Consider the following 22,751-nt stretch of genomic DNA (forward strand, 5'->3'; position numbering starts at 1 on the left):
CTCTGCCGAGGTTGGCCACACCTGCTGTAAAACCCATTGAAGGTTACGTAGAAAAGTATTAGCTACTGAATAAAATAAAATTCAGCTTCCCAAATCTGCCACTGAAATTTTAATGTACTTTTTTTTAACACGCTTATACATATTAGCTTCACCTGTATGTAATAATTTCAAGCTGTTTCATTAGATTTCACAGAAAGATTTTGAGTATGCCCATTTCATTGAAGAATAATAAAGCGCAAGTTTAGAATAGCTGGACTTAGGTTGATTTTTGGGAATTTTTTTTTGAAGGTGTTGCTCATTTTCTTCATATCATCGAACATACTTCCTATGGCAGAAAATGACTGACATTGGCAACAAAAAAAAAATTTCAAAAATCAACTTACTTACTTTAAGCTTGAACTTTGTGACATTAAAATTGAGTAAACTATAAAACTGCATATCCAAAATCTTTTCAAGAAATCTAATCAAAAAGTTCGAAATTCACCAGCGGCCATACTGGATCCGTCGTTTTGATTTTTGCAATGCTGACAACGGATTCGTAATAAGCGACCCGAAAACTCCCTAGTACGAAATTTCAAATCATTTCTTTAAAGCTTTGAATTTTGGGCGTTTTTTTGGATTTCGGCCGCACTGTGCGACAACTAAATTTTTTTTTTGATTTCGAAAAAAAACAGGGGTATATTTTTGCCTATATAGAACAATTATAGGGGGTGGTAGCATTCAAATTCTGACTTTACTTTTTTTACATACATTTTTAGACCAACCTAAAATAGTTGCCCATAAAATGTATACCATAGATTTGTACAAAAAAAAACTATGAATAAACTTAAGTCTTGCCATATTTTTTCAATTTAATGTATTTACTATTAGTTCCTCGAAATTAAGACAACTTGAACTGACTTTCTCTTTTGTCTACCTCCTTTCAGGTTTATCGCACACTGCCAATTCTCCGGTGGATTGACCGCCACATGTGCAGCGGCTGTCATCTGCAACCGATGCAATTGCTGCCAACAAATAAAAATATGCAACACCAAAGAACGTGAGCTGATAGCAAATCAAATAAGCAAAAACAAAAACTTAGTGCAAATTGTGAATAACAACGAAAACAAAAAGAAAAATGTTGGACAGTGTAAACGAAACAAATACAATGTTAGCAACAACATTCGATACGGCAGTGGCTACGGCCAAGTCTGCTGCTGAAGATGCAAATAAGACTGCATTTATTACAGCAAGCCCCACAACGAATTCATCGCCAACAAAAGCAAAGACATTTTTCAGTTGGTTTCGAGGTGGCAACGCAAAGTCGCCTAATAAAACCGACGCCGACGCCAACGCAACCACAGTAAAAGGCGTACAAACACATAAAGACTGCAGAGTTAAGGGCGAAGAGGCGTTCCAAGCCAGGGGTAACGCCAAACAATTACCAACAGAGCCACCGCAGCCGAGCGCGGCAGAACGCGACGTTACGCTACGTGAATTTCGTGGCGTTCAAAGTTTGCGACATTTGTGGAATAAGCGCATCAGCGCAAGTGAGGACGCAACAAGGCGGCAAAATTCACTTAGCACCAGCAAAGCAAGCAAATTAACAAAATCAATTGGTTGCTTAGTGAGTGCAGCGCGCGCGCAAGCAGAAGCTACGCAATCGACGAGTGGTAGCGAAGGCGAGGCACTGCGGCAAAAACGCGCGCATAGTTTGCACGATTGTACGCAGGTGGGCGTGCAAGCAGAAGAGGCCGTTACGACAACGGCGGCAGAGGAGTCGGAAATCGACTGTTTTCATCGCGAAAAGGATAACTTTTACAAGTACAAAACGGCCGAACAGGCAGCAAAACATTTGGCGCGCGAGTCGCGTGTGCGCACCAAGATGACGCGGCGCGTTACAGCTGGCATTGTGAGCAGTGAGGCGCGCGACGAAGATGCACACTTTCCCGCCGTGAAAGCAAGTGAGCGCGGTGAGCGCATACATTGGCTGAAGCGGCAGGACATGGTGTCGCGACGACGTGAAAACACAGAAATGACAGTGGCGCATACGCCAATTGGCCGTGAAAAAAGTACAGCGGCAGCGCTGGCATTATCAGCTGACGACATTGTTATCAGCGAGACGGCAAACAACGCAATGATGGCAATAACAACAGCTCCAACGGCCTCTGCTCAACGTCGTAACTGCCCTGCTGATTTTAGCGATAATAATATGCTTGCGGCCAGCAATTCGCCGCGCAATTTGGCCAGTCGTAAGCGAAACTCTCAACGCGAAGCAACAAACACGTCGTTGGCCAAGCGCAGTAGTACTGATTCAAATAAATCGAATTCGCAAAGCTTATCAGCCTCGGGATCGCTGACAAGTGGTACAAATACTGGGGGTCGTAGCGTGCGTCGCACCGCCTCCTCGTCGTCAACGTCCTCAGCGTCCGCACGCAAATATAGCTTCAAGACACATACGCGCACATATCACGCGCCGCGCAAAATGAGCCAACGCGATAGCGGCACTGTTGGTAGTGGTGGCAGTGGCGGTGGTAGCAATGCATCCGCTATTGTGCCAGGGGGCGGCAATATAGTGGCGAAATTGACGCAACAATTCAACGAAATGATACAGAAAGATAAAAAGCTGCTGGAGGAGGTGAAGCGCAAGAATGGTGTTTTGTTGTCGCGCGGTGGACATGTTTACAAAGTGGTGGAGAATCCGATCGCAGCGGCAATGGAGGGTGGCAGCAAGCGCTCCACGTTGAGTAGAAATATGGCGCGCGCGCAGGATATCGCCACTTTGCGTGCGTCAACCGTGCAACGAAATATAATAAAATTTGAGGGTGGTCCAGAGCTGGATAAGCCAGCAGTGCCAGCGAAAAGTGCGCAGGTACTGCAAAAGCTGCGTGAACTTAACAAAGCTCAGCAGCACAGTAATACCGGCTCAAAACGGTTGCTACTAAAGCTGCCCACATCAGCGCCACCGAACGAGCTGCAACTGAAGCTTGAGCTGAAGAAGGCGCAGTTGGCGTTGCCGCTATCGCCGCCGTTAGAGGTAGTGACGGAAGAGTCCAAGACGCCGTTGGAAGCTTACGAAAAATCGATCACGATCGGTCAGTTGCGAGGCGGGCATACCGATACGCATTCAACGGTTGACGTGACGAGCGCGCACATTGCGGAAAACACGTACGGGTCATGCGATAACGGTAGCGTAAACTATAACGGCAGGGAAGGCGACAAAAACGCGATTAATGAGGTTGATCAAAGAAGTGAGGACGACGATCAGCAGCAAGCCAGTACCGTTGCAAGTGGGTCACCTAATGAAGCAGTTAGCAGCAGTACTGCGACATTATTGACAGTTTCTAACGCTACTGCTGAGAATATTGAGGCAAAAAATGTTGATGAGCAAGCAGTAGCGAATGAAGAAACTAATGACATAGAAAGCAATGCGATTTGCATGACGACGACGCTACCGCCGACGCAGGCAATAGCAATAAAAACTGAAGCAACAAAAACAATTGTGGAGTGCAACGCAAGTGCTGAGCTTAGCATTCCCACGACTGTGGCGACATTGGAAACATCAGACAGCGGTGGAAGAACAAAAACGACTGACGCGATTGCAACATTAGCGATTGCAACGCCACAAACAAAGTCAACAAAGGAGGCAGCATTGAACGGTAATGCCACTACCGACCCTCGCCCAACCGCCATCGATTCCAATGACGATCAACTTGATGCGGCCAACGAAGAGAAGGCGAAGCAACGCAAACGCAAATACGCGAAAATTTATGAAAAATTCCGTTTTAGGTCGCCGTTTGTTGGAGGTCACAGCAACAAGAAACTGTCATCGAAGCAAGCGGTGAGTGTAGCTGAAGTGAACAATGAATTCAAACGACCGGCGATTGAATTGGCTGAAGACGCGGTAAAAACAATTGAAATACCAACAACACCACAAACAAACACTTCGACAAGCACACCAACGTCGACGACACCAGCATTAGCAACACCCACATCAACGATTACAAAAGCGACTGACAATAAAACGGAGGGCGGATGCATTTCAAATGCCGACACAACTGTCGAGCCCGAGCCCGAGCCCGAATCGCGGTTACTAGATGCGCTCGAGATCATCGATCATAAACTGCAAGACCTCACNCACGATTACAAAAGCGACTGACAATAAAACGGAGGGCGGATGCATTTCAAATGCCGACACAACTGTCGAGCCCGAGCCCGAGCCCGAATCACGGTTACTAGATGCGCTCGAGATCATCGATCATAAACTGCAAGACCTCACCGTAGACACAGATGAAGAAAACACTGCCGCACTGTTGCTTTCTCCAGACGATGACTTTGAGCAGCGTGTGCTACCAAATAACTCCTTCGTTTTTCAGGCCAGCACTAAGCAGGTGGCCAACAATAAACTGATCGTTGCGCAAGCGGTGAATGTTACACTCGTCAACAGTATTGAGGGCGAACAGCTGATGCTGGAGCAGAAGGAATTACAGCGCGAACAGTGCGACTATAGCGAGCTGGTGCGTCCACTGAGCTTGCAGTTGGAACAGCCGGTTTTAGTAGCACTTGAGGAGGACAATCGGGGTGAACAAACTGAGTCAGCGGAACCAATGTACGAACCGATCGCTGCACAGACTGAGGGCACAAACGCTGAAGAACATTTGAGTGCAACCGAGCTGCCATCTGCGAAGTCCTTCCTCTATACCAGTTGTGCGGCGGGCACGGAAAAGAAGTTGTCCGATACTGATGAGACGTTGATGGAAGATCCAACGTCTTTAGTGTCCTCAGTGGAAAACAGTGACATATTCGAGGACATCTATCAAACGGTGGATGAAGCCAAGGCAGCAGCTGAGCAAAAAGTGGCTGAGGCCACTAATGCCGCGCTCTTGGCTGATTATGAGTCCATAGCTGGTTCCTACGAGCACACTACACCTGCAACGATCGGCGTTAGCCCAACCCATGCCGGCAAGCCTTTGTACGATGGCTATGAGATTTGTGAGCCACCACCCGATACACCACACATGCTGGCCAACACTACCTTAACAAATGCTGATGCCACTGGCAGTAGTGTAATTCCCAAGCTCACCCAACAGATCTCAATGGGTGGCAGTAATGTGCGCAACACCAACGATGAACTGCCCGAGCTGCCTAAACCGAAACGTCGTCTGCCCAAATCGCCCATGCCAGGCAAGCGTTCACCCAAATCTACAGCCAAAACGTCCTCCTCTATACGGGAAATAGTGAGGACGGCCTCCAGCAGAGGTTGCAGCAAAAGCAGCAGCAATAGCACCATAACTGCTTTGGACGATCAGGACGATGACCATCACTACTATGCTGATGATGAGAATATCTATGACACCATCAAAGGTTCACATTGCTACGAATCATTGCATGCGGCCAGCATCGCTTTGCAAAAGTCCGCCAGCGCTGTGACGAAATGCGGCAGTGATAATATTTCGCTTACATCCAATTGTTACGAGAGCATCTCGCATTATCGGCGCGCTAGTCACAGTAACGGTGGTGGCAGTCATCTGACCGGCAGCAGTAGCGGTTCGACGCTCACCATTTCATCGGATCACAAAACGAATAGTTTGTACGAAATGTCGGTGACGGCGAGCTTAATCTACGGCACTGGCAGCGTAGGCTCTAGGCAATCGGTAGCGGAAAAGACAAACGCGATCATAAGCGGACGCATTGGCGGTACCCATAATAGTGTGAGTGATGAAAATAGTGATGTGCCTGCTGGTGCGAAGAGTTACTCTCAGTCGCATGGTGGTGCGACGAGTGATAATAGCGATGAATGGGTGGATATATCAGATCCCGAGGCAGAGGGAGCGGACAAGTTGGTGAAGCAGCAATTCATTGTGTGAGTGTTAAAAGCTTTTTATTGTCTTGTGATTTATGGATTTAGGATTTTATTGCTATGTATATTAGTTTCATATAAAGTGACTCAGTTTTGGTTGATAAAAAAATATGCAAAAAGAGCCTACAAACAATAAATTGATGCTATTTAAAAACCGAATTAGGCTTTGGTGATTTTCAGTGCACTGGCTGCGAAAAAAGCAAGCACGCCACTACCTTATCTTATCGGCTATTGTTTATGTTTATTGCGCACATGATAATTTTATTCGAAATTATGTACCCGTTTGTAAATGTACCTTTGTCTTCATTACTAACCAATATTATATACAGTGACTCAAACAAATGGCCACATGTTGCATTTTTTTTTAAATATTTATAGTGTTTTTAATATTCGATATGTTTTTCCAGCTAAATTTTTTGTTATTTTTCTATAAAAATACCTTCCAAGCTTTAACCAAAACCAAACTTTATACAAAATTTAGTAAATTTTGATCAAAACTTCAATATTTTCATATTTTTGGGTATTCAGTTTTATAGCCCACATAATCTTAGTCTAATGAAATGCAAGTTTCAAACGGCTAAAATAGTCCGCTGATTTTTGAAAAATTTTTTTCAACGGATTTTTGCGATTTTTTCCATATAAGCATGTATTTCTTATTAAATAAAATGCGGGAGACTGTTAGCAACAAAATTTCAAAACAAAAATCAAAAGCAACGCCAGTTTTTGTAAATAGCACTTGTTTAATATAAAAAAAAAAACACGAAAAAGTAGTCTCAAAAAAAAATTTAAAAAACAACGCGATTTTTTAGTTTGAACCTTGCACTTCATTAGACTAAAATTGTATTGACTATAAAACTGTATACCCAAAAATGTTCTAGAGATTCGGATTAAAAAGTGGAAATTTTGATGAAAATTTGTTAAATTTTCCTAAATTTTGTATGAAGATTGAAACTGTGATTTATATGTTTTCGGACAATGCTTGGACGGCATTTTTATAAAAAATGTTGCTCGAAAAACACTACAAATATTAAAAAAAAAAAATCAATACGTGATCATATGTTTGAGTCACTGTATATCTAAAGTATATAATCTTTTTTTTTATTAAAATGCATACACAGATATTTTAATTATGCATACATACATAATTGTTTCCTTAAATGCAAATAACAATTAATCATCCCTAACTATTTTGGTATGGTTTTCACCAATGTAAACATTCTGTAATGAAAATTAGCTTTTTAGATAAAGATATCTATTTAGTTACATATGTGAATACATATACACAAACAACATGCAATAGGTTTAAATAGTACAAGGTTATAAGCTGATAGGGCACCTGGCATATCGTCGTCGTCATTACAAAACACACTAAAGGGTGATTTCGAAATTTTCAGAAGAATCAAAAATCTTTTCAAAATTACAAAGAAAATTCCTTTTACGTTTAACGTTCCTAATAATTCTTCAATTTTTAAATATATTTTGCAAACCCATAAGAAGTAACTTCAACCTTTTATTAGACGGCTTCCGGGTTAGGCAGAAAGCATGCTGCCAGGAGACTGATTCGCAGTCTGCTAAGGGTAGGACACTCACGTAGAATATGCTCCACTGTCTCCTCTTTCAGTCTACATCCCCTACAGACCTTATAATTGGTCTGAGCCAGTTTAAAGAGGTAGTATGCCAACAGGAAATGTTCCGTTAGAACACCCACCAGTAGCCTAGCATCCTCCATCTTGAAGGATGGGAGAAACTTCGTGAGCTTTATGTCATACGATCCGCACATATACCTTGCAACCTTGAGTTTTGGTCCATGCCTTCTGCCTTCGGAAGACCATGGACAAGCCTAGCTCCCGTTTAATCGCTTGGAGGCAAATCGGTACTTCTGCTTCTTCTTTGGCAAGGCAGTCGGCCTCCTCGTTGCCTGCGACGCCGGTGTGTCCTGAAACCCAGTACAAATGCATGTCAGCATCAGTATGTAGCAAATCCAGAGCTCCGCTGCTCTCCGCCACACTTCTTGCGTCGGCCAGTCTGACTGTCGATATACAGATTCACCTATTTGTTCACTAGGTTGCTGCTTAGTAGCTCCACCGATCTCCTTATGGCCAATACTTTCGCCTGGAAAATGCTGCAGCAGTTCGGAAGCTTACAGGATTTGTTGAGACCGAGCTCTGCGCAGATGACTGCCGCCCCTACCATATTCCACCCGTCTGTCTAGACATTCACTGAGCCAGCGCCGCTCATGCCCTCACGTCAGCCCTCGACTACTATAGTGGCGAAAGGGAGTTATAGATCTTTTGGATTGCCCTTTACACTTCAGAGTAGGCCCTGTAGTGCTCCGCATTTCCCGAGAGTGTCAGCATTTTCATTGCCATCGAATATATTATGACCTCGTAACCATATTATGGGTTCCTAGTTTGTTTGGCTGTCCAACATGATGTTTATTGTAACATCATTAGTCCCTCTAAAAAGACATTCCCGGGCACAGATTTCAGTTATAACAATTTCCGCTTGAAGCACGGTTGGGAATATGCCAATTGGTAGACTGTTTTGAAATCTACAGTGGGGAGCAGAAATGAGTACATGTTGATTTTTGTTAAATATGTATATGCAAGGCTTTTAAAGTTAATTTTTTGTTGTTATTTTTTCATAAAAATATGGTTCATACTTTAACCTAAACCATATAAATCAAACTTACAAATTTTATACAGAGCTTAGAAAAATTTAACAAATTTTCATTAAAATTTTGAGCTTTTTAATCTGATTTTTTAGAATTTTTTTGAGTATGCATTAAAGTTTAGTATAACAAAGTGTAAGTTTTAAGCGGCTCCAAAATTGTTTTGATTTTCAATATATTTATTTGCAAGTACATATTTATTTGTTACAGAAAAAGGCCCAATTCGGACATTAAAACACACACATTTAATTTGTACATAGAATATAGAAAAGTCAAAGAAGTTGGATTTAGTTTAGTTGAATACCTAGATCTTTTTTTTTACAACCGCCTGTTGGTTTTGAACGCGATTAAACAATTTCGCCGAATATCTCTTTAAGTTTTTCCATTTGTTCGCTCCAGAGCTACATATATAGGTTCTTTTGCACGTGGCTCAACTATTGTTTAGGCGCACTATTGCTTTCGTTTTTTCCCCATTGATGCCAAGCCGAAGGATCTTTTCACCGGAACATCATCAACCATGCGTACGTCGCGTCCAAGCCAGCGCAATCTTTTGGTAATTCCAAGCCATTATCCATCTTCTTCACATTTCGTCGTCGCTTACGCGAACAAGGCTATATATCTACAATATCCAAAAATTCAATGATCCGAAAAATTTATTGACAAAAACTACGCCTCAAAGTTCAATGACCTCTGCATGCTTTCCATGCAGTTTCAAAACTGCAACTCACTTAAATGCCTGACAAGTGCTAAAAGATGTTCACAAATTCATTTCAAAGGCCTTTCTTTCATTCGCACATAACAGTCAAGAGTTTTGTAATAATTAACCAAGTCTGTCTGTCCATAAGCAGAATACGCAATTAGCCACACAAACAATTAAACTGTTACTCTCCATTAATTTACTTGAAGAAAACGAAAGAAAACACAGAGTAAACGTAGGCAATGAGAAAAAGCAAGTCATTGACAACAGTTGAAAGGTTTCTTTCTTTTATGCTAACTCGCAGGCGGGAAAATAGTAATGTTCTTTGTACTTGGTTATACGTCATATGTAGTATAGTGCGTGCTAAAAATAAAGGTACTTAATTTCAAAAAAAAAAAAACTCACCAACTTTTAGTGGCATAAACGGCTTAATACGATCTTAATAAAATAAAACAAGTTTGATATTTAGATGTCACTAGGAAATGTACGGCCAATATAAAAATTGTGTTGAAAAGCCAAAGAAAGGAAATAAAATAAAAATTCTTAGTTTAGGTTGAAGTAAACTGAAGAGCGATACTATATGGAATACTAATCGCTTTCAATGTTATGAGCTTAACTCTTCGTCTTATTTATATCAGTGACAACTCTGCGAGGAATTCATTAAACGTTTAGCCAAAGCAAGTGCAATCTTCTTCTATGAACTTCCAGCTACAACTTGGGTCCAATGCATCAACCTTCATTTAGTTTTATAACATGCAAGCCGAAATTCGTTTCACAGGACGAAATAGTTGTACCCTTCCATTGGCTAAATGCGCCTTGTGATCTCTTAAACATCGTTTAAATGGGGAAATTGATATAATTACCGTATTCTTTCCGGAAAGGATGTGGTCGATTCTCATCCATAGAATACTGGACGTAATCAATTTCAGGGGTCTACTAATCCATTTCATGCATAGAACACCTATTACAACTTTTCATAAGTGCAAAAGTAATGTTACTAAATTTTGTCTCATCTTGAAGCTACAGGCACCGTAAAAATATACTTTAAGATCTCTACAATAAATGGCCTTAGCTTCTTCGCAGGAAAACTCTATTTTTGCATGTGCAATACTTTCCGTAAAAAAAAAAAAAAATCTCGCAACAGGCTTGTGTAAGGGTAAGTTTGGAGTCGAAAGGGACAGCCAAAAGTAATAAGTAAGTAAATTAAATACATTCTGGGAACTTAATGTTTTATTCAAACAGTTACGACTACTTTTAGAACAACCTGTAATAACACCAATTAAAACGAACAATGAAGCTTATGCAATTCTGTTTGAGCAATGCGCTGTGAAGGCGAATTTTTGCCATTCATTAGTAGCAGCACAAAAGCAAAGCAAAGAGCATACTTTCATATAAGTTGTTTGTGTATGTACATATGTATGTATGTAAGTAAATGCAAGTATTCATCGATCGCACTGCATATGCCTGCCAACTCCACATTTTGGATTCTTTCTCAGCTCAACTTTTTCTGCCCTCAGTCGAATTTATATCTACCATATTCGCACAGAGTTCCACCAAAATCGATGACATACATATATGTACCAGAGAACAGCTTTGAGTATGATCGAGCCTTTTTGATCACACTCACTAAAAATCAAGCGAACGCCACACTCGGCTACTATGTGTTCGATCGAGATGCATACCCGACAGCTGCTTTGGTTACGAACGAGTCTGTTCGATCACCCTCGCTATAAATTGAGCACAAGCGAACACCACACTCGGACACCCGCAGCTAACCCGAAAATTTGTGTAACAATGAAACGGACACCCGAACATTGCGATAAAATGCAGGACAACAAAGAAATTTACGCTGAAGGTAACTGGCGCCAATATGTTCCCACAAAGCATACGAAAATGTTGTTGCTTTGTGCTTGTGCATACGCAATGAAAAAATTAGAAGCGAAGTAGACAAAAATGTTTTTGCATCTATTTCGTATAGTTTCGCGTGGAAAGCTGTGTGTGTATATATTAGAACACAGCCTAAAACTATGTAGGTACATAAGTACTTTTACAAAAAATAAATGTGCACCGAGTGTATAGGGCTTGGGCATTGCCGATCTACACACATTTATACCTAAATGGATGTAGGCGTCGTGATGCCGCATTTTGTATGAGCAAAAATATAAGAAATGGTTAAATGTACACTTAAACAAACTACCGAAAAATTCAACCTTCTCTTTACCCTCTACGCACAAAAACTAAGAACACCGCGATGAGAAGGCAACATTTTTTGTAGAAACAAAAACGTCATAAGCCAATCAAGAAAATTTTGTGCACACTCGGGTTGAAACTCGAACACCCGGGTATATTGAGCTGCAAAGCACCCGAACCCAATCAAGTATGTATGAAAAGCAATCGGGTGTTGTGGCCAACATGTTCGTCTTGAGCTCAGTCGATAACGAACAATACTTCTGCTCGTATACAGAGAACGATGCAAAACGGGTTTTGTTAGATGATCGAGTGTACACGAAAATCATGCACCCGCTGCAGATGTCTGATATGTACATGTTTATTTGTTTACTTTGCCGCCACTCAACCTCACCCTACCAAATTGAATATTTTAGGCGCATCATTCTTCTTCCCCATTGCGCCGTGCTGACCTAGAAAGTTAAGCTTTGCCATACGCCGCCGGCGATAAGAAAAAGTGCCATTACCCTCCAGTGAAAAGCCAAACCAGTTAGCAAAAAATACTAGTTCATTAACTAGTATGAGCCTACCAGTTCGACAATTTCGATCAGCGACATCTGCCTTTGAATTGCCAAAGCCAAAAATAAAACGCAATTAATTGCTTTTCTTACAAATGTCGGCTGTGGCGTCACGTGAAGACTACTGGTTCTGGTTCTGAAATCGCAGGTTCGAGGCCGCTTGGAGGTGGTTAACATTTTTAAAGTTAAATAAATGTAAGTAAAAATAATTTATTCATTTTATAAATAAATAACAAATTTGAAAATCTAATTGCATTGCAAAAAAACATTTAGGAAGAAATATAAAAACAAAGAAATTAAACACAAATATTTTTTTTATTCAATTTAAAAATTACAATAAACAGCATAAACAAAAAAATAAATTTATGAGAAATAAAAATAAAATAAAAAATAGAAAAAAAAATTTTCCCTGCGCCAGGATTTGAACCTCGGACCTCAGGCTTACCACGCGAGTGCTCTGCTCTGTCGGCCATTGTGACTGCTGGAGCGTCGCGAGCAAAAAGGCACACTTATGCCTTTCACGGGGCATGAATTGGCAGACTATCTCATCAACTGGTATGATGCTACTAGTATTTATACTAGTAGATGCTGATGCATAGCCTGACAATTGACATCTCGTAGGACATCGCAATGTTAAAAATACCAGTCGCTAACATTGAAAAAGGATAGAACGTGAACTAGTTCGGCTGAAACGCTAACCGGTAGAATTCTAGTTCACAACTAGTAGCTTTCCCTGCAGGGTATTTCCAAAGTGTGGAAAAATAGAAAATCGTTTACTGGTACTTACATATTTACACACCTCTGCATATTCCCATACATCATCCACATTTTCACATACATACATACATATTTATTCAACAAATAAACGACGTTCTTGAGTTGTCACATTGTGCAATGCAAAAGATACGACGAGCCGGGCGTGGGTTAACAAACATTCACTTTGTTATTGTTGTTGATGTAAAAACAAAATTGATTGATGGTTGTAATTGGAAAATTTCATTATGAATGCCTTGGTTTTGAGATAACGAAACTGTGCCACATTCCAATAGAAAATGGTTGATATTCGTGGTCTACTTATTTGCTAATACATTTTACAACATCTCTATTAACAAACGCACATATGTATGTATATAGTACTTAAAGATAAGAATGTATGCACTTTGTAAAATATACACACTATCATTGAATTTATTAAATTAATTTTTATTTATTTTTTTTTCCCTTTGCAGCGTACGAGAACGCTCCAAGGCGCATCGTAGTCCGGATTGGTCAAAACGTGTTAGAGATAAGCGCTTACATCAAAAGAAAGCGATAAGTTGCATTGAAGGTGAGTTGATTACGATCGTAATTTCATAACTGTGGGAATTTTATTCTATAAATTTTATTTTGCAACTACATATATTAAAGTGTAAATGTGGAATCAATTTTTGAAGGTGATTCACAGTTAATGTCACGAAAGTAGATCGATTTGTAGTTCAGGAGGAAGTACCTCAGAATACAATATAACTAGTAATAGCCTCAGAAATTCGGGTGAACGCAGTAATGAAATACGTACTAATATTGAGTATTTATATTTAAGTAAAAAAAAAATAAAAAAAAAATTCATGTATGTACCTCAGTATTTAGCTCAACTTCTTGAAAGACAACACCTTTAAACTTGTATTGAAAGAGGCCTGAGAAACCAAACCAAAAATTTTTTAAGATAATGAAGGACCTTACTCTACGCACCGTACGTACGTACGTATAGTGAACCGTGAGTCAAAGGGTCACCTTTAATTTATAATCAAACCTTCCACAATGTCAGTCCAAGAGCTTTATTAGTCAGATTTGCAAACGCAATTATTACTGAAAATAAGCGCCATTCTATGGCGAAAAGGCATTTAGTTTTATGCTTTGCAGTAAAGCTTCTTTCTTAACCCTTTCAGCATTACCATGTTCATTAGATGGCCGCTTGGCTGTCCGAGAAGATGTTAATCGTAGTCTTCGTTACGGCATGCGTACTAAGGTAAACAGCCACCTCCTTTATAGCTAAAACTTCTGCCTGATGAACACTGCAGTGGGCCGGAATTCGGACGGATAGTTCCAGTCCTAGTTCCTTACAGAAAACTCCGTAGCCAATCCAATTGTCAAGTTTGGATCCATCCGTGTAAAAATTCAATTCCTCCCCTTCTCCATGGTCTTAGTGTTTGCCATTCTCTTCTTGACGGGAAGCTCGTCTTAAAGAGCCTATCGAAGGTTGGTTCAGGGGCGGAGTAGTCAAATACTTGGTCATAACTACCCAGAGGGTGAAGTATGCATGCAGGCATGTTCCCAGAACCAGAACTCTTGCACGAGCAGTCAGTATCGTAAAACTTCTTAAGCCTCTCAATTACCTCTCTCCTTTACGAGTTTGCGAGAGTTGCAGGTCCTTTAATTTTATTTGTGGGCGCCCTTGATTTCATTGTCTGCTCGTAAAGTTCGTTATTCCATCTTTTTCGGTACTTATCGCCCACGCGAACGGTGCCATAAATCTTGCTTAGAATAGTTCTCTCGAAAACCGTCCCATCTTTTTTCGACATCGTCCATGTTTCTGCGCCATATAAAACAACGCACATTAAGAGAGACTTGTAGAGCGTGATTTTGATTCGTCGAGAGAGGGCTCTGCTTTTCAATTGCTTACCGAGCCCAAAGAAGCAGCTTTTGGCAAGAGATATTCTTCGCTTCATCTCCATGTTTATATTATTAGTGGTGTCCTTCCCTACTTCAAAGTTATAGCTGCCAACAGTGACGTATGTTCCAAAACACAAGGACTCTTTATATTTTGCCAGGACGTACTCTGTCTTACCCTCATTCACCGCCGGGCTCTTTAGCCCCTTTTTCTAAACCGGAATATGTTGCGCTTACGTCGCTTAGTTTCAGGTCGACGATATCACCTGCAAAAGCTAAGGAGAGTTGAAGCTGCACAGGATACCAGGTACGAATACCAGAAAAATCTGAAATTTTTACAACCCAATCTTCAATAAGAAACAAATTAAAACGGTCCAAAGGGTGGCGTGTATGCTCATCACGGGAGCGTTACTATCGACGCCGACTAAGGCCCTAGAGATCTCGCTTCACTTTCTAGCTGTGGACCTATATGGTAAACTACAGACAAGCTGTAATGCTATTAGATTAAATGCATTAATCAAATGGAATGGTTTGGGCACTCTAGAATTTTGGAAGATCTTCCAGAAGACTTTAGGTACCAGCCTACGGGACTAAAGAATCACTTCCAGACAAGGATCCCCTCAAGGGAAGAATGGGAGGAGGATTCGGTCCTGAACTCGTATTCTGACTCAACAGCCATCTACACTGATGGCTCCAAGTTGGGTCTGAAGCTAGGAAGTGGGTTATACTCGCAAGAGCTCTCACTTAGCCTTAGTTTTCGTCTGTCAGATCTATGTAGCGTTTTTCAGGCTGAACTAACAGCAATAAATGAAGCTGCAAGTTAGCTGATCGATTCTCTAATTAATCTGAAGGCGGTAAAAATATTTTCTGACATCCAAGTGGCTATTAAAGCACCTCATAGTGACAAATCTACGTCGAAGATTGTTATGGAATGTAGACGTACTCTTAATGAACTGGCGAGATGCTACGTCACTAATGTTGTATAAGTGCCAGGCCACAAAGACATACCGGGAAACTGTACTGCAGATGAACTAGCAAGGGAAGGAACCTTGTTGTCTGCAATCAGTACAGCCCGTAATGCGGGCATTCCGCTATCTTCTTGCAAGCTCTGGCTAGACAATACTTTTGTCGGACGGGCTAATATAAGATGGTCTGCGGAGCCTAGAGACATATCTGGCCTAAGCAAGACAATAGTAGATCTCGCCCTCTCCTCCACTTGGAGCGACCACTGCGGCATGTTATTGGAGTTCTCACCGGACATTGCCTGATGGGAACCCACGCCACTTGAATGGGTTTGCAGTCGAACGACTACTGCTACGAAGCTGGTTCCATTTCGAGGGTAAGCGGAGGGATATATGGAGTCTCTCACAACGGGCCCATGGTGGCCTAAGGACACTGTGCCAACTATTCATGAAGAAAATTTCAGAGTGCGGTCGCCTCGACTTAGGGTTTTTATTTTTTAACTTCTTCTATATGCAGTATTAATTTGGTAGTTTAAGATATTTTTTGGCGCCCACGTCATTTTTACTACACTATTTGTTCGATCGATTTTCGTGTACATTAAACCAAACTTTCAGCTGTTAAGACTCTGTTAATATTGTTTTAATTGAGCGCTGCTTAACATACCTTCCACAAATGAAAGCTTACAAAGCTTTTATAACAGTATGTATTTAACAAACCCGGGCTTTAAGCTCATTTGTAAGCCAAGTTCATAGATGTTCATATTAGAGGGCTGCATGAATGCATTCAAAACGGCTTATGAATTATTCATATACAAAACGGATGAATGATTTTGGCTTAAAATTTTTTTGAATTTGGGTGAATAGCTGTTCTGATATTTGTGTGGACATTACAACATTCAAACAAAGTGAAAATAAATTGAATTGAAATAAATGACAATTTTTTGTATGAATATCCAAAAATATTTTTTCTATGCACAATGTACAAACATACATATGTTTGTATGTATGTATTGCTGCGCTCCTATTACATACGAAAAACTTGTTTGCAGAAAAATACTTTTACCGAAATGAGTTTGAATGATTTGGATGTTTTCCATTCATTCATTTACATTCTTCCATTTGAAGGTAGAAAATATAAAACAAAATGTATATTCATAACATACAAAATTCCAAAAACCGAGTGTTTTGTATGTGAAGTAAAATATTCAAATCTACTGCACTCTGTTTGGCTAGAAGTTTGAATGAATTCATGCAGCCCTCTAGTACATATGTATGTAACTTTGTATATTTGTAGCAGGCACTATTTTAATTCGCAATCGTATTTGAACTGCGAGGCACGATTTGGTATTATGTTACTTAATTGGCGATAAGTCACACAGAACATAAATGGTAACAGCGATTTTTTTTTTTTTAATTCGGGGCAATGTGATTGCAACATAATGACAAATGCAGTGTGAATAATACAAAAAAGGAGAAAGCAATAAACTCATAAATGGCGAGGTGCATAAAAATGCAAGTTTAGGCGGAGAAAAAAATAAACAACATATAATACGAATACTTACCCACTAATGGATACACATACATATATATGCCTGTATGTTTGACTTGTAGTACAAACCAGTGTTTGCCCGTCGTTACGGACGTGCACAATGAAAGTGAAAGAGGAAAGGTCATAAAAATAATTTATAAAAATCATTAAAAAAAATTCCTTATTTTAACCTGCTGAGCTTTTTCAACCACGTTTGCATCGTTAAAATATCTGTAAGCATTAAAACATATCATTTGCAATATGAGCATAATAGCTATTAAGCCCAGGTGGCGGACATTAGCCAAAGCATCGCGTCATGACGCAGATTACCAACCCAACCCCGTGTAGATGCAGACAACGAGAGTGAGAGCGTAAAGATCAACATCTGAACTGAAATGGCAGCGACACGATCAGATAAAACTTAGGCATATGTATGTATATACATTAGGGCGGGTCAATTTATATGGGGGATTTTTTCGCCTATGTGAAGAAACCATGAGTCTCTTTTAAACTTTCTATATACATTTTGTATAGGCGCGTGCAGAGTAGAGGCTCTCTATGCCCATCGCTGGTCTAACATCAATTTGGAGTTTGCCAAATTGCGAGTAGTGTCGTAAAGAAGTTTCTAATTTTATATAAATAAGGGGTTTTTTGGTATAAGGAATCCTTTTATGCACTTATCTTTTTCTTAAAACTTCCACCAGAGGGCGCAACAATGAACAATTTCACTTTTTCTTCGAAACCTTTTTTCGCAATTTGGCAAATTTGCTTAGAACTAGACGTAGAATCCTCTTATGCTAAACGCGCGTAGCAAAAAAAATTGGCCCGCCCTAATGTACATATGCATATGATATGGTTGGCTTAACGGCTGACGTGATAACTGACTGCTTTGCCGCACAGAATGAGCATTTGACTTTGAAAATGAAATCATATGTATGTAGTTATACGAGTACATGAGATGCCTACTCAGCGTACCTTACATAAATGTATACATATTATGTATGTATAATGTGACAAATCGCATATAAAAATTACCATAATCAAGTTTTAAGTTTTAAATTTCAAGCATAGTCGTAAAAGCTTTGTTTTGTACTTATGTACGTGTGCATTTACAAATGGAGAGCAAGCACAATTCGCTTGGAGCCTGTGCACGATCAGCAGAGAGCTGAGCGATCACTAAAGCATGAAACGCCATTTGATCTCCCTCTGATAGCTTTAGTTGACTACGGACCGCCAAATGGCTGCACGATACCCCACCCTAACTTGCTGTGCCTTTGTACTCGTATGTATGTATGTATGTTTTTATGCGCCACGATCAGCCAGTACAGCCAGGCAAACAACGGCGCTTTCAGTCATACGGGCCCTCTTCGAATGTTAGGACGTTGAAACGTGCGAGCGCGCGCCCATTCACATCCATTTAGCAATCGGATCGGTCCAATAAGCAGTGAGTCAGTGTGTGGAAAAAGTGAAAAAAGTTGCCGGATCAGTAGTTATTAACAGGTTTCCATTCCATTCGAGTGCTAAGTGCATTTCGCAGTCAAATGCAGTGGTGTGTCCCCATTGGGCTTTTGTGTGTTTTTGAGTGATCGTTTGCTTTTTCGCAATGCATCTACGCGCGTGGCATTCAAATTGGTGTGGTGTTTTGTGAAATTTTGTGTTTAGAAATACCAGCAACTGATGCGCAAATATTGCAAATAATTTGAAAAGTTGCCTATTTGGGTTGTAGCTTGTTTTTGGTGTTGTGTATGCGAGCCTAAAGCAAGAACAAAAGCAAAAAAATGTTAAACGAACGTTGGAGGGTCAAATGAATGTACAAAAAAAGTTCACAAAAAGGCCGGGTTGCTGTAACTGTATTTTCAAAGTAACCGTTTACCTGTAACCCACAGCCAACAGCAGCTATCGCAATGGCAACAAAAAAATTCAACGGCCGAAAAGCTCCAAATATACAACACAAAAAAATTTAGTTAGTTGCAGTAATAGTTTTTGTGGACGCGCAGCGATGCAACAGCACTGAATAACCACCAAACATGATTACAAGCGAATCTGACAGGCATACAAATGCGATTTTTATTTTTGATCCAGAGCCGTAGTCAGTCAGCATCATTCAATGAAGGGAACTAAGCGGGGTTTGGTTGCACTTATGCCAAAGGCGTTGAAGTGGTAGTACAGAAGTTATACCTTAAATCCCAGCAGGCTCTGATATCTGACTCTAAAATATTCGTGGTCCACACTTAAATGCAAAATAATTTTATTCGTCTCTAAATCCCTCGCTGACGTAACATTTTTAGTTTCACAAGATTAAACAATAAAATTGGATATCCATTTTTTGTGCGCAATCGATTTATGTCAAAACATTATATATTTTAATACCCTTAACGGCATTAAGCAGAGAAAGGTGTGCACCGATAGGCCCTACCTTCGAACCTCTGCCATTCTTGTGCGGAAAATCTTTCGCAGGCGCGCCGATATGAGTTTATCGTCCCGCCTGTAACCGGCAATAAACAAAACCATTCTTATCAACCGCGTAACAATCTTAGTTCATAAAGTTAACGTCATATTTAAGGGGAATTTGGAATCCACCGGCCGCTTTGGTGTAGTGGTTAGAAGTGCGCACTGTCATGCCTGTCAATGTCAGGGCCTGGGATCGCGCCCAGTTTCCTACAACATCAAAAACAAAAGCAAAGAAAAAGTTGTTTCTAATCGCGGTCGTCCTCGGCAGGTAAAGACAAACCTCTGAGTGTATTTCTGCCTCTCCTCTTTGCGAGACAACATCAAGGTGCACGTCAGAAATCGGGGGAGAACCTCGGCCAAACAATAACATGTTGTGTAACCGTCAGCCTATTAGCTATTATTATTTATGGATTCCACCTGAGAATAGCTGCTGCGGGTTAAGAGGTTTTAAGTGTACTCGTAGTAAGGTATGTTTGCTTAAAAGGCGACTAAAATCCAATCGTGTGGCTCGGGAACTAGGAGTATGACAGTTGGCTTAAAACAGTGCAAATGCATCCCTTACATCCTCAACCATCACATAAAGCAGTACTGAAGGAGAGGAAAATGGTCGCACCTCTGCATTCCTCTCCAAAGTCGGGGTCAGCATGAGTCGGGAAGCGGTTATCCGCTAACGATTTTCCAGAGATGGTAAGGGTCTACTTGTATTTTCACAGAAGTGAAGCGAAATGAGGTTAAAGTAGGCGGCGAAACGCAGTGGTTGCCCGCACTCGTCTGTCTTCTGCATCGCCCAAGGAGTCCAGCGGCTTTGCCCTTACTGCCCGCCCCAATGTTGTCTCGAAATTTGACAATGAACCTCAAAAAGTCGTTATCGCTGAGCGCGAATGAAAGAATGCTTCAGTATCCTCTTGCCCGGCGAAAAGCTTCATCTGTGGTATGGAGCTCGGGCCATCCTTGACATTAGATTAGATTTAGTTATGTTGGCTGCCTGTATCCATGCTCCGATGGATGTTTATTCCAATTCTTTACCTTAAAAAAAAAACAGTTACTTTGGTCTACTAAAGCGTTGTAGTTCGTGTAAACACCGCAGCTTACTTCTAAACTGACCAAGACAGTGACAAAGGATCAATGCTCTCGATTTCTTCAACGCCACGACAGCAGTGACATTAGCAATTTGTCGGAAAGGCCTTTTACTTCGTTCTCATAATAAGGAAATTCAAATCGCAGAAGAGTCCTAATTCAGTTAGTATTGAGCGTTCTCCTTTGGTTCAGCTAACAATTCGAAGAAATTCGACCTAAACCCGCTTCTTAAGAAGAGATTAAACTCTCGAAAAGCAGATATATGACCTTGCAAGTTCATCTGCTTCGCAGTTTGGCTGTCAAAAAAAAATATTTATGCCTGCAGAAATCTGAAGAGATGAGCCACTAAAAATTGAGTGCGACTCCAGTTGTTACCAGATATTCCGCCCCCGGAACCTTATTAAATATTTCTCTAATATCTATGTGATGCAAATGCGCATAATAAAGTCTGGATGCTATCAAGTGCTGCTTTGAGTATATGTTGTCTTGTGGGCTTAAGTGAGGATTCAGGTTGGTAAAGATGCTATATGCTCTGCATCAACTACTATTCGATCCATGCAAGACATTGATGGAGCGTTGGTTAATGTAACGGTTGCTCTTCGTCTCATTTTGGGTAAAACATGTTTGCTACGCCCACCTCTGAACCATCCTACTGTTCCCTGGAGAAATTTCTTAATCGCTCTGCTTTCTTTGAAGAGTGTTACGTTATTCAATCCTTCGGTCAAACGTGTAGACTAGTAATACTTCTAGAGATCAAATCCTTCTTTTCATTTTCCTGTAATTTAAAAATTCACTGAGCTCAGAGATGCTCCATTTCGAATTCCCTATGTAGCCCAGTTTTTTTTTAACTTCAAAAAATGTATGGAACTTAATTTTTACAAGCTTATTTACATAACATGCTCTGTATGTTTGTATGTATGTATGTAAGTATTTTCGTCATGTGCAAATCTTACAATCCATTTTCGACCAATTTCCCGATGACCTAGATACTTGAAACTTCCCAATTGGCTCAGAACCTAATGACAATGCAATACGAAAGATGATGGGTTAATCCGATAGGTGGCGCGGGAGTTGAGATATTTGGTAAACCAGTATTTATGGTCCGATTTCGTTCAAACTTAGATAGATTGCTTTCAAAATATTAACTTTTTCTATTCAGTTATTTTTTATATTATATGTATTCCGTTAAGTGTATTTGGTGCTTTAAATTACAAAATAATATTTAGCAAAATTTCTTGTCTTGAAATGCCCTCCTAAGCAGAAACCCTGCGTCAGCGTTGAAATGGATTACACTGTGACCGCTACCGTTGTTGCCATAGTAATTTTTCTATTGTAATCTTTGTTGTTATTGCTGCTGTTGGCCATTGTTACCTCTGCACTCGTACATATGTACGTAAATAAATATATTTGCTACCTTTAAGCTTCGAAGCGATGAGCGCGACCGCGAGCACACAAAGGTAACTTCAACGCCTCGAATTGTTGAACATTTAGTTTGCGCACGATGCCGCGATGACGAAATGTGAAACGATACAAAGCAAGCGAAAAAAAAGCTAGTAAATAAAAAAAATATATAAAAAATTAATACTCAAGCATACATACATATGTACATATGTACATACATATATGCGCAAACCAACTATGGACGAGTGTAAATAAACCTTTTTGATAGGAACAAAAACCAGTATTAGTGAATCCGAAAATGAAAAAAAATAAAATAAAAAAATTAAATAAAGAACCTTGAAAAATATAAAAAGAACGGTGCTTTAGTATACGTTTGCGAGTGAAAAACGCAGGCATTGCCCACCACCAACAACCGACAATATTGCTTTCGCAACAAACTTTGCATTGTATTTTAGTATTAAAATACTCATCGTCTACGTCTACTCGTCGCTTTCAATAATTTCGTTTAGGAATTATTTAAGTCGCGCGCTGCCGCTTCAAGAAGCTGAGTGTTATAATTGTCATAATGAAAAGCTTGAAAATTACCGTTGTAACGCATAGCCGGAAAAACTGCATATTTTACCGCAACACCACCATAACCGCTGCGGAAAAGTTGCATACTATCTAAATATCTATGTATGTACGTAGCTTGACGGCTCGCTAGCTCGCTAGCTGGTTGGCGTGTTTTGTGTTTTT

The 22,751-nt window shown here is 40.3% G+C and overlaps 1 protein-coding gene across 1 annotated transcript; it reads left to right on the plus strand.

Annotated features, from left to right (window-relative positions):
* The first annotated feature begins 931 nt into the window (after positions 1-931).
* LOC108373674 (uncharacterized) lies at positions 932-13,307 on the plus strand. Its single transcript, XM_017629596.1, has 3 exons — positions 932-4,039; positions 4,194-5,842; positions 13,181-13,307. Exons 1-3 carry the CDS (start codon positions 1,118-1,120, stop codon positions 13,305-13,307), a joined length of 4,698 nt encoding a protein of 1,565 aa, XP_017485085.1. The 5' UTR covers positions 932-1,117.
* The last annotated feature ends 9,444 nt before the right edge of the window (positions 13,308-22,751 follow it).

This window comes from Rhagoletis zephyria, unplaced genomic scaffold, assembly GCF_001687245.7.
Source record: "Rhagoletis zephyria isolate East Lansing unplaced genomic scaffold, Rhagoletis_zephyria_1.1 Rzeph_scaffold_06939, whole genome shotgun sequence".
Classification (NCBI taxonomy): domain Eukaryota; kingdom Metazoa; phylum Arthropoda; class Insecta; order Diptera; family Tephritidae; genus Rhagoletis; species Rhagoletis zephyria.

Excerpts from the sequence above, each read along its gene's own strand:
- LOC108373674 (XM_017629596.1), top strand. The coding sequence starts at position 1,118 with ATGTTGGACAGTGTAAACGAAACAAATACAATGTTAGCAACAACATTC. Across the intron at positions 4,040-4,193 it reads TTTCAAATGCCGACACAACT|CCCGAGCCCGAATCACGGTT; the intron begins GTCGAGCCCGAG and ends GTCGAGCCCGAG. Across the intron at positions 5,843-13,180 it reads GTGAAGCAGCAATTCATTGT|CGTACGAGAACGCTCCAAGG; the intron begins GTGAGTGTTAAA and ends TTCCCTTTGCAG.